This window comes from Labeo rohita, chromosome 24, assembly GCF_022985175.1.
Source record: "Labeo rohita strain BAU-BD-2019 chromosome 24, IGBB_LRoh.1.0, whole genome shotgun sequence".
Lineage (NCBI taxonomy): Eukaryota > Metazoa > Chordata > Actinopteri > Cypriniformes > Cyprinidae > Labeo > Labeo rohita.
The window spans coordinates 29,647,846-29,661,395 of NC_066892.1; the positions used below are offsets into that span (position 1 = coordinate 29,647,846).

The 13,550-nt window shown below is 36.5% G+C and overlaps 1 protein-coding gene across 1 annotated transcript in view; it reads right to left on the minus strand.

The window, feature by feature from the left end:
* The window catches only part of lancl2 (LanC lantibiotic synthetase component C-like 2 (bacterial)), a 45,030-nt gene that overhangs the window by 16,804 nt on the left and 14,676 nt on the right, over nucleotides 1–13,550 (minus strand). The window contains exons 5-6 of the mRNA XM_051098209.1: nucleotides 12,648–12,795; nucleotides 5,378–5,524 (exon numbers count right to left, since the gene is read on the minus strand). Coding sequence (XP_050954166.1) covers nucleotides 5,378–5,524; nucleotides 12,648–12,795 — 295 coding nt within the window. The remainder of the gene's footprint in view (nucleotides 1–5,377; nucleotides 5,525–12,647; nucleotides 12,796–13,550) is intronic.

Genomic DNA, 13,550 nt, shown 5'->3' on the forward strand with positions numbered 1-13,550 from the left:
CCTGCTCCAGCATCAAAATAATGGAGGTCGGACTGTTACAGCTGATCTGAGGTCAGACGCTCATGTCAATCAACTATGGTGGGAGTGGCCTCTGTCATGTGACGCCACAACATCAGGCATCTGAGAACGGCTCGATCTGAAAAAGGGGATTATTATATTTACAGATTAATTAAAAACCACTGCATGGATTTTTATCATTATACGGTAGATTTGTACATACACTGACAACACACATTAATGTTCAAACAACATGTAAAACTTTGCATCCAATGACCCCTTTAAGAGAGCATTAAAAGATGGCAAAAGATTATGGGGACATGAGAATGTACTTTATTAAATATCCAAATGAACTAACTAATATTGACCAATAGAGACAAAAAAAATCTAATACTGGGTGATATATCATGTATACCTTAAAAAATAACCAACCTAAAGACAATCTGTGCTTTAAAAAAGCCTTTTGAAACACTGGAAGCACAATCGAACTATATAATCTGATTATATCTATTACTACAAAGAATTAATTATATCTTATCTGGTACATACTGACAACATTTAACTGTCCAAATACAATTAGGAATCACTGCTGTCAGCAAGTAGCACAAGCTTTCTACTGTAATTTATTCTATTTATCTGAAATAGCCATCTTTTATAGCATTATAAATGTCTTTACTGTCACTTCTAATCAATGTGTCCAAGATGAATAAAAGTGTTGTTTTGTTTTAATTAAGGTTTTTTTTTTTTTTTTTTTTTTTTTTTTTTTAACTAAAGCTGAAAGCTTTTTCATCTTGACTCTTTGCTTGGGGTCACAATTTCATTACAGATCTGCATCTTTAAACACTGATGTAATTAAGACTTCACTAAAGGGGTTCAATATTAAAACTTCATTTCCTTCAATTAAGCACTGTTATGTGTCTCACAGAGGGCAGAAGGGTGCTGAGTCTGCATTCCTAAAAATGTGAACTCATGCATTTGTGCGGCCCTCAAATCGGGGCTAAACATGCCGTAGTGTGCCCGGGCAGCCGTCCAACGCAGGCCCTCGCCGCCACTAATTCAGTTTACAGATCAACATCTTAAAGTTCAAGATAAATTATTCATCACCTCTGCGGGCCTCTAATCAATCTTACAGCTGACTGCTGTTAACTTTAGCTAATATGAGAACAGAGCACAAGAGCGGAGCATTTTAAAGGAAGGAAAAATGAACTGTTTCCCCCACTGTTTTCCAATGCAGTCGTTTATGCTTGAATAGATGACTAAACATTGCGTCCATCAAATTTAATCAAAAACATGTTGTATGCGACAGAAAATGCTTCCTGGTGTAAAAAAATCCAGTGGCTCTACAGCGGCTCAATCAGCTACAGTCATGTGAAAAAGTTCGGACACCCTATTGAATTTCATGGTTTTCTGTATCAGGACATCATAAAAAATTATCTGGTCCTTGGCAGGTCTTAAAATTTGGAAAATAAATCCTCAGATAAACATCATCACATGACATATCACACAGTGTCATTATGTATTTAAGAAAAATACAGCCAAGAGGGAAAGGCCATGTGTGACAAAGTTAGGACACCCTATGAGTCAACTGCCTGTAGCAGCAATAACTTGAAGCATTCATTTTCTGTGGGACTTTATCAGTCTCTCACATCATTCTGGAGGAATTTGGACCACTCTTCTTTTCAATGTTGCTCCAGTTTATTGAGGTTTGTGGGCATTTGCTTATGCACAGCTCTCACCACAGCATTTGAGTCAGGATGAGCTCTGGACATGGACTGGACTGTTGCAACACCTTGATTCTTTTCTTTTCAGCCATTCTGTTGTAGATTTGATGGCGTGCCTGGGATTACTGTCCTGTTGCATGACCCAATTTTGGCTCAACATTAGATGTCGGACAAATGCCTTCACATTTATACTTTGATATACAGAGGAGTTCATGGATAACTCAATGACTGTGAGGTGTTCAGGTCCTGTGGCTACAAAACAAGCCCAAAATGATCAGCCCTCCTCCAGCATGCTTGTCTTTTGGTATGAGGTGTTTGTGTAATTGAGGTGTTTTCACCTATCTTGGTGCTGTGCTTTATGGCCCAACATCTCCACGTCGGTCTCGCCTGTTTAAAGGACATTATTCTAGAAGACTTGTGTTTTGTTCAGATGCAACTTTGCAGATCTAAACTGTGCTGCAATGTTTTTTTGTTTTTTTTTAAATAGAAGATGCTTTCTTCTGCCAAGTCTTCCAAAACATGCCATTTTTGTCACATATTTTTCTAATGATATTGTCATGAACTTTATCATTTAACATGTGAACTGAGGCCTGTAGAGTCTGAGGTGTAGTTCTTGGGTTGTTTGCCATTTCTCTGAGCTTTACACGGTCTGATCTTGCGGTGAATTTTCTGGGACGTCCACTCCTGGAAGGAGAGGTGTCTGTTTTAAATGTTTTCCACTTGTGAATAACCTTCAAATAGTTTGGAAATGGCCGTATTACTCTTCTCAGATTGATGGCAGCAACAATTGCTTCTCTAAGATGATTGCTGATGTCTTACCTCCCTGGCATTGTGTTAACACACACCTGAGGGCTCCAGACCATGCTTTTATAGAGGCGCTCAGACCGATGATGATCAGTTAATCAAAGGTATTTGATTAGCAGTGCTTGACTGTTATTTACCCTCTTAATTCCAGTGTTAACAGTAAAGGTGTCCTAACTTTGTCACACATGGCTTTTCCATTTTGGCTTTATTTCTGTTCAGTAAATAATGACACGGTGCAATTTGTCATGTGTTGTTGTTCATCTGATGTTCTATTTTCGAAATTTTAAGACCGGCCAAGGACCAGTTTTGTTTTAATGATGTCCTGATACGGAAAACCATGGAATTCAATAGGGTGTCCTAACTTTTTCACATGACTGTATTTAAAAAAAAAAAAAAAAAAAAAAGAAATTAATGGAACAAAGCGTTCAGACAAAAAGGCAAAACTGGCATGTTTTCTGGAGGACTCAGAAGGTTTGAGCTCCACATCATTAAAGGAGAAGTCCACTTCCAAAACAAAGATTCACAGATAATGTACTCACCCCCTTGTCATCCAAGATGTTCATGTCTTTCTTTCTTCACTTGTAAAGAAATTATGTTTTTTTGAGGAAAACACTTCAGGATTTTTCTCCATATAATGGACTGATATGGTGCCCCGAGCTTCCAAATGTAGTTTAAATGCAGCTTCAAACGATCACAAATGTGGTTGTAAACGATCCCAGCCGAGGAAGAAGCGTGAGGGAGAACATGAGATGGGAGTTTTTCGACATACACTAACTGACATGAACCGGAACAAAAACAGTCCAGACAGAGTAAGACGAGACGAGTGTATTACTTTAAAAAGTATTTAAATTGTATTATTTTTAGGGGTGTGACAAGACAAGTCAAGACACGAGACTTTAGGTCACAAAAACAAGATGAGACCAGATTTTTATACTTTTTTAAAAAGAAATCTCAAGTATGAAAATTATAAATAATTATACAAACAATTAGGGATGTTACGGGATCTCGTAATTATATCTCCCTAATTATTTTTATGAAAATAACCAATGGTTTCGCTAGATAAGACCCTTCTTCCTCGGCTGGGATCGTTTACAACCGCATTTGTGATCGTTTGAAGCTGCATTTAAACTGCATTTTGGAAGTTCAAGCTCGGGGCACCATATCAGTCCATTATATGGAGAAAAATCCTGAAATGTTTTCCTCAAAAAACATAATTTCTTTACAACTGAAGACAGAAAGACATGAACATCTTGGATGACAATAGGGTGAGTACATTATCTGTGAATCTTTGTTTTGGAAATGGACTTCTCCTAACAGAAGATGACCTGGTGTAAATTCTAAGAGCGTTTAGTGTGTTTGGTTCAAGCCCTTTCTCTGGTGGCTATAATACATGTTTTTGTTTGGTGATAAGAATTAACTAAAAACATAAATGATTTAAATAGATATTTGAATTTAATTTTCATTTATTTAGATATATTTAGCAAAAATATTGCTTTTCACAGGAGGAAGCGTTATTATGGATCATGGACTCATATTTTAGTTAAAAGTGTCTTAATAATGGATTTGTTTCAGCTTTTGTCTTCTCAAGATGTTAACTGATGGACTGGAGTGGTGTGGATTACTTGTGCATTTTTATGATGTTTTGGACTGTCATTCTGACGGCACCCATTCACTGCAGAGGATCCATTGATAAGACAGTGATGGAATCACACATTTCTACAAATCTGATCAAAAAAAAAAAAAAAAAAAAAAAAAAACTCTTGGATGACCTGAGGATTAGCTCATTTTCATTTCTGACTGGACTATTCCTCAAAAGGAGACCTATTATGCCCATTTTTACATCTATAAGTTAAGTCTCAGGTGTCCCCAGTATGTGTCTGTGAAGTTTCAGCTCAAAACACCCAACAAATAATTTTTTATATCATTCGGAAAATGCCTATTTTGAGTTAGAAACACACAGTTTTCATACATGTCTCTTTAAATGCAAATGAGCTGCTGCTGCCCACCCACTTTTCCAGAATAGAGCTGCGCCATTACAGATCGGAACTGCTAAAAAAACGTGTTTGGTTTTGATTATCACACTAAAATCCTGCATTTAAACCATATTTGTTTAAACCTTAAGTTCTCTTCCACATCCGTTTGCGCTTAAACTGTCAGATACATATAAGTCTACGTTAAAAACACAAAGGAGCCACAAAAACTGTCAGTTATGTCTGTAAATGCAAACAGCTGGAAAATAAACGTTTTCAGGGTTGGTAAATGCCCCGGCGACCCAATTATACCTGATAAAGTCAGATTTTCATGATGTGTCACCTTTAAGCAAAACCAGGTTCTAATAAAAACCGCATGCATTTGTCGCACATTACCTAGAAAAATTATTGAAAAATTATTTGCAATAAAACTTGAATCTGTGGATCATTCTGTTTGTAAACTCATTATGTCCAGCTGTAATTAGTGATAGTCCTTGAGATTAGCTTTAAGGCATTTCATTCAGCAATGCATCCATCACACACACAACACACACGTCTGTGACGGGTTACGATTCTCAACTGCTGCACAAAGACGTCAGAACTTTCAGAAAGACTTCAGAGAGGAACCAAGATGAATGCTGTTAATTAACAATTTGTTAACTGCACCAGATGTAAACATAACATCAAATTAACAGACACTTCACTGCCAGATACAACAGGCCTATAAACAATGATAGGAATCATAGGGAGTTCTGACTGTTTAATGCTCCATTAATGATTCTTTTACTACTTTTGTGTTTGGAAAATATGCAACTCCTATTGCACAAATTATGACCAAATAACGAGGTCATCACAAAACACTGTAAAACACTGTCACAGTCTTACCTGCATGAGCATGTAGTAAATGCCTGCCAGACCATGAGCCGCTCCTACATACTGTTTCTTATGCCACTCGTACAGCAGCGGGCAGCGCTCGGTTTTCTTCTCCTCCTTAGACAAGTTCTTCCCCGACTCCAAAATAGCCGTCACCACCTTGCAGGAACAGAGAGCACACTGGGATTAGATAATAGTCTTGATATGGATCAAAGTGTCGGTCAATTTCCAGTAATCAGCAGGTTTATTCACAGCGGTTCAGCAAAGGTTAAAGAACTGAATAAAATGCACTTTCAGCAAATGCAAAGTAATCAAATGACTGCACTGCAGCAGTGCCACTGTGAAACATAACTATTAAAAAGGCTGCAAATGTCACATTTGGACTATTAAAGGTGCCAGCAAAGACTGCCACAAGCAGAATCAATGTATTCAGGATATGCACAACAGTGAAAACCATGAACTCCTGCATGGAAAAGGGTCGTGCAAGGACTTTATTTCTCCTTTTGTGTTTAACAGATAAAAGAACACGAGGTGGGGCTCTACAGTGCCACCATTTCAGTCACATTTGCTGATCACTACTGCATGCGACGATGAAAAAATACTTAGGAGCAGCAGCACGACTGACCCCATGTTTGCGCTGAGGGGAGAATCAAAGATTTCGACGTGTAAAACATCTCTAACCAATCCTTTCCTAAATAAAGTGCAGAGAGAGTGTAAATAAGACACTGATTGTTCAGTGTAGAGAGCTTCATTCATTATAATGGAACTTTGTGAGATCGTGATGAACTGAGATGAGTGACAGCTTTTAATGATTTTTAAGGGAGTTTGTAAATGAGATACTGATTTAATACAACAGTTCAATAAACAAGAAGTTAATATTAAGTGACTTACACTGTCTGACTAGAACACTATTGCCTGATTTTGCTTTATTTTGCGGTCAAAATAGTATAAAACAAGTCACAACTGAGCTGCTGCACATCTCCATTCAAACGCAACGCTGTTTCCTTTATGAATGAACATGGGTTTTAAATGAATCTAGTGACTCATTAATAAAGAGTCACTTGCTTTATTCCTGAATGAATCAGCCGTTCAAATGAATCAAATGAATGAACGATTCAGTGATTAAATCAGTGACTTGCCACCACCTACTGGCAGATTTACTTTCATTTTTAAAGTATCTTTGCAGTTATTTAAATCATTTAATATTTCTATATTCAAAATTTTATATTTAAAACATTAATCTCAACATGAATTTCTGAATTTGACTGCACACATGCAACCGCTGAGCCTCATTAAACATATGAAAATACACCTACAAGACACTTTTGTGTTCTTCTGTTCCATCTCTGTAGTACAAATTCATTTTGTTAATACTGATTTCCTTTGATTGGTAACTTATTCTACTTGTTCTTATTCTGTTGTTTTACTTAGAAATTTAAAAAGCTCATAAGTGGGTACGGAAAGTATTCAGACCCCCTTAAATTTTTCACTCTTTGTTATATTGCAGCCATTTGCTAAAATCATTTAAGTTCATTTTTTTTCCTCATTAATGTACACACAGCACCCCATATTGACAGAAAAACACAGAATTGTTGACATTTTTGCAGATTTATTAAAAAAGAAAAACTGAAATATCACAAGTATTCAGACCCTTTGCTCAGTATTTAGTAGAAGCACCTTTTGATCTAATACAGCCATGAGTCTTTTTGGGAAAGATGCAACAAGTTTTTCACACCTGGATTTGGGGATCCTCTGCCATTCCTCCTTGCAGATCCTCTCCAGTTCTGTCAGGTTGGATGGTAAACGTTGGTGGACGCCATTTTTAGGTCTCTCCAGAGATGCTCAATTGGGTTGAAGTCAGGGCTCTGGCTGGGCCATTCAAGAACAGTCACGGAGTTGTTGTGAAGCCACTCCTTCGTTATTTTAGCTGTGTGCTTAGGGTCATTGTCTTGTTGGAAGGTAAACCTTCGGCCCAGTCTGAGGTCCTGAGCACTCTGGAGACGGCCAGCTCTAGGAAGGGTTCTGGTCGTCCCAAACGTCTTCCATTTAAGGATCATGGAGGCCACTGTGCTCTTAGGAACCTTAAGTGCAGCAGAATTTTTTTTGTAACCTTGGCCAGATCTGTGCCTTGCCACAATTCTGTCTCTGAGCTCTTCAGGCAGTTCCTTTGACCTCATGATTCTCATTTGCTCTGACATGCACTGTGAGCTGTAAGGTCTTATATAGACAGGTGTGTGGCTTTCCTAATCAAGTCCAGTCAGTATAATCAAACACAGCTGGACTCAAATGAAGGTGTAGAACCATCTCAAGGATGATCAGAAGAAATGGACAGCACCTGAGTTAAATATATGAGTGTCACAGCAAAGGGTCTGAATACTTAGGACCATGTGGTATTTCAGTTTTTCTTTTTTAATATATCTGCAAAAATGTCAACAATTCTGTGTTTTTCTGTCAATATGGGGTGCTGTGTGTACATTAATGAGGAAAAAAATGAACTTAAATGATTTTAGCAAATGGCTGCAATATAACAAAGAGTGAAAAATTTAAGGGGGTCTGAATACTTTCCGTACCCACTGTACATATATATATATATATATATATATATATATATATTTAATTTGACAACAGATGCCATACTTTTAATAAAGTTAGAAAAATGGCATTACAAAGGTAAAAACAAAATTCTCCTGTAAATCACTTTATGGAGTCAAATATCACCTTGTAATTGGAAGGCTATTTTTTGATCAGATATTTTGATTATTCATTAGAATGTGCTCCTAAAATTTAGACCGTGCTCCTAAATTTTTTACGTTAGAAACACAAGTGCTCCTAAAAAGAAAAGTAAGTGTAGAGCCCTGTGAGGGCAAGTTTGTTATTTTTGTGTGAACTATTTCTTTTAAAACACACACAGTGATATTTGCAAATGGTAATAATAATAATAATAATAATAACTTTATTTTTATATAGCGCCTTTAAAGCAGTTTCTCAAGGCGATGTACATAAAACAAACAAATAAAAATCCAACACACATAATAACCAATTAAAATCAACTAAGATATAAAAATCAGAACAGTTAAGAAAAAGCTAACCTAAAAAAAAAATGTTAAGAACAAACAAATATTTGACCCACAAATCACTCACAAATGTACTTTTTTAACTTACATTTTTACACACCTTCATTAGAAGTACTACTCAATGTATTGTATATAAGGTATATGTACATGTGTAAGGTATATGTAATGTGCATTAACCTCAAATTTACTGTTTACAACACTTTACAAAAACGTGAACAAAGATTCAAATTAAAACCAGACTGAAAAAAAGTTAAACCTCCAAAAAAAAAAAAAAAAAAAAAAAATCCTCAAAAACCCTAACAAAACATAACAACACACCAAACCAAAAGCAAATCAAAAACCAAATAAAAATGCAACAAAACAAAAGCCTAAATTAAAGACCCTAAATCAAAAACCTGACAAAAATTAACATCTAAATCAAAAACCAGCTAAACAAAAACAAACATACCCATTAAAAGGTTTCAGCTGTGTCTGGCAAACCGTTTAAAAAGTGCAAATGAAATGAAATGAAAAGAAATGCCGCCCACAGCTTTCTGAATCTCATCCTGTGCAGTTCAAAGACAGAGACACACGCACTGCCCACTACAGTACGCGTGACGGATGGGATTAGACACGACACGCGGCTCTCCAGAGAGTCTAGCGCGACCAGCGCTGAAAGATTAACCTGTAAAAGAGCTGCGTCATCCGGGAGCACTGCAGCGACAGACCCACAAATAAATGTGCCTAGTCATGAAGCTGAAGACGACAGATCAACTAGGAAGTGATGGATAGAGGGAGAAGGCTGCAATAAAGAGGAGAGATAGGAGACAGTAAAAAACAGATTCAAAAGCTGATTCTGAGTAATTGCATTTGCAGTTAATGTCGCTGAGGCTATTTCAGGCAATGGACCAGAATACTGGGCGATGTGCATTCAGCACGAGCTATAGATTTACCCAGGGATAAGAATGACCTCCGGTCAGCAGTAGTTTAGGTGGAATCTCTCTCTCTCTCTCTTTCTGTGAAACTGCCCCGTCACCAGAAGAGCGTGGACTGCAGCCGGAGAGATTCCCCTGAGGAACAGACTGTGTGCTTCTGAACATACAGCCGATCTATAATCACAGCTCCAACACTACACTTACAACATTAGCAGATCATACCGTTCACGATCAGTGTTGGGGGAAACGCATTACAAGTAACGCGAGTTACGTAATAATATTACTTTTTTCAAGTAACTAGTAAAGTAACGCATTACTTTTGAATTTCTAAGAAAACATCAGAGTTACTTTTTCAAATAAGTAACGGCAGTTACTTTTTTCCCCATTTATTAATTGATAAGTCTCCTGTCGGGAAATTGGGAGTAAACATGATGTTACTGTATTCTAGACTAAATGTGAACATGCATTAATTCATCTCACTCACAAAAAACTATTTCAGTATTCCTCAAAATGAATAAAAACAGTGAAATGCAAACTCAAAATATGATGCAACCCTGCAATTATTAAATATGTTACATAAAACAAATATCCTTTGTGTATTTAATCCAATTTTATTAACCAGTGTCTTTGCTGCTGATCTTCGATGATGCAATTCAACCATACTAATATAAGCAAAAATGACTTTAGATAAACTAACATTTGTGCTTCATCTTTTTATAGGTGAAGAGTGATCCCCTGCATAAATGAACTTTTCTTTCAGCCTGAGGTGAATTCATTTCACTTTTGGTGTAAAAGGGCTTTTACATTAGAACTGTTTTATATCAAAAACAAAGAAGCAAACCCTGACCAGATTTAAAAAGTAACACAAAAGTAATGTAACGATACTTTCCATAAAAAGTAATTAGTTACTTTTTCAGGGAATAATGCAAAATTGTAATGCATTACTTTTAAAAGTAACTTTCCCCAACACTGTTCACGATACACTCACATATACAAAACAATCACATCACGCCCGAATCATCAGAAATAATAAATACTCCCAAACAGAGCCAAGTTAAACAGTAGTCTGGTCTGAATCAGGAGAGAAAACTGCACAGATAAAGCACAGTTTACAAGCCAAAACAGCTCTAAACAATTATGTGAGAGACAACAGGAGATGTGAGACTTTTCCACTGGAGGAAATGTTATGGATTATGGACTCACATTTGAGTTAAAAAACACCTTAATGATGGATTTGTTTCAGCTTTTGTCTTCTCAAGATGTGAACTGATGGACTGGAGTGGTGTGGATTACTTGTGGATTATTGTGATGTTTTTATCAGCTGTTTGGACTCTCATTCTGACGGCACCCATTCACTGCATCCATTGGTGAGACAGTGATGGAACGACACATTTCTAGAAATCTGATGAAAAAACAAACTCATCTACATCTCAAATGGACTGAGTTTTCAACAAATTTTCATTTTTAGCTGAACTATTCCTTTAAGAGCCCTCCAATGTCTGTGCAAATCACATAATAAACTTTTCATTTCAACCTCCTCAGAGCCAGAGTTACATTTTACCAAAACATTCAGAAATAGTCACTGACTGATTCTAAAAAGCAAAGACTCCAATTTAAATATTTTAGATGGAGATTAATTCCTTCACATCAGGGCTGACAAAGAAATTACAATGTGAAGATGCATTAAAAGCAGGAGAGAGACATGATAGATGTTGCCTACTGAGATGAAGACTGAATGTCAAAGGAGTCACTGGAGAGTAATCTGCCATCAAACGATCTATTTTCAGATGCAATTAACCGTAAAATGCACTGCAGAGAATAAAAAGACTATTACTGTATGTGTCATCTGCATTCACTACGCTAGAAGCACAGCTATTATTCACAAAATCAAGTTATTGTGCATCTTTGTGTCCAAATGTAATCAAAAATGTTGTTTCATGTTTCATGAAGTTATGATCATTTAAGAAATCCCATTAAATTATAAACGCAATATCACATGAGTATGAATTCTGCTGTACTCAGTATTAGCATGCAGGGAATGTATACTTAGTTTACTTAATTAAGATATGTATTCATGTATTTATTACATGAAATATAATTAGATAATAATAAATGATTAATAAATACATACAACTATCAAGTTTCATTAGACCTATGGTTTATATTAAATCAATTGGACACTTGATAGCTTTTTGCACATACCCCAACGTACACTAAAATATGCTTTAATATTTTCCAAATTACCGTTTTAGTTTTTTCTTTTTAATTTTTCTGGACTCAGTTTATTAAAATAAATGTTAGCAATTAAAAAAAAAAAATTATGACACTTACACAATACAACAAGTTAATAAAAAATAAATAATTTGAATTTTTCTGGATTTTAATAGTTTAATTAAACATTAATAATCCATTTGTTAATCCAAAAATTGCCAGATTCTGTGACATCCTATGTTATACAGTCAACTCCAATTCATGCACTACGAAAATCATAGGGCCCTAATATTGTGTATAAGCCTAGTTTTCTCTTCGATTTTTTTGATTATCAACTAACTACTGTGCAGTATTTTCAGTATTTTTTATAGTTTTATTGAGGGATATGCAGTATGATACTGCAAACTTACACTGCAGCACATCTATTAGTTTACATCTAGGTGTCTATCTGTTTTAACACAGCATCCTGGTCTCAGTCATGTCTCCACGCTGGGACGGCTTCTGCTCGGCTGCTAGCGAAAAGACCTGTTCTAAAAATAGCCAGAGACGGCTATGAGGAGAATGTGTGTCCTGCATTATTTGTGTGTGACTGCAGCACAGATTGTACAGGTCCAGGAACAGCTCCTCTCACACATGGTTGTCCAGTGCCGAATCACAGAATCATTTCTGCTGATCCGCCGTGATGGCATCAGACGCTCCAGACTTACTGTTTCCTGCAGCTTTAATAACCATAAATCCTCCTCATGCCAGATTCAAATCAAAGGCAGCTTTAATGTTGCATAATTACCGTGGCAAACATGCCATACGCATTACTCTCCTTCATCTCGCCCCTCTCGTCTGCCCACATACACTGGGAAGCTGGACGCCGGCCAACACACAGACACTATAATGTATGATGTACAGTGAAGCAGCCCACGAGAGGCTAAACATTTACAGTGCAGGTCAGTGGATTAATGCATCTGCTGCAGACACACAAACACACTCTAGAAGATCAGCGCTTTTATCAATGGATGTATTGTAATGTATTTTTTTATCAATGCCAAGTTTTACTGCCTGTTTATATATGAATATCAAGACAGTCACCTTGGTGATGGTGGTCTCGTCCACCGTGTCCGGCCCCATCTCTTTGTTGACGTAGAGCAGGGCGTAGAGGTATCCGGCCCGTCCGTACAGGAGCTCATCGGGAATGTCTGAGTCTGGACTGAGCACCGAACGCTGGAGCTGGAGCAATCTGAACGACAGGAGAACAAGATCAAACCACATGGAAGAAGTCTGGACATCTACAGATGTATAATGAATGTATTTATCTATGTATTTTAAAGTATGTCATTATTGTTAATGAGCTCACCAAGCAAATTCTGAACAACTAGGCTATGGCGGCATTAAATAAATAAATAAAAAGAAGAAACAGACATGAAAAAATGAACAGCACTTATTGTAGGATTGTTCATGCTCTTAATTCCTCTGGTATCGATGCATCTGCATTTCACAAAACCAGTCATAAGTGTAAATTTATAAGTGTAAATATAATTATACATCATCAAAGCTGAGTAAATAATCTTTCCATTGATGTATGGTTTGTTCGGATAGGACAATATTTGTCTGAGATACAACTATTTGAATATCTGGAATCTGAGGGGGCAAATAAATAAAAATATTGAGAAAAATCACCTTTAAAGTTGTCCAAATGAAATTCTTAGCAATGCATATTACTGATCAAAAATTAAGTTTTGATATATTTACAGTAGGAAATTTACAAAATATCTTCGTGGAACATGATCTTTACTTAATATCCTAATGATTTTTGGCATAAAAGAAAAATCGATAATTTTGACCCATCTGATGTATTTTTGGCTATCGCTACAAATATATTCGTCCAGGGTCACATATATGAAGTATGAAATAGTCAGGTAATTTGAGTCAATGGTTGATTAAATTAACAGTTAATAAGATAACGGTACATTTACGTAAAGAACATTCCAGCAA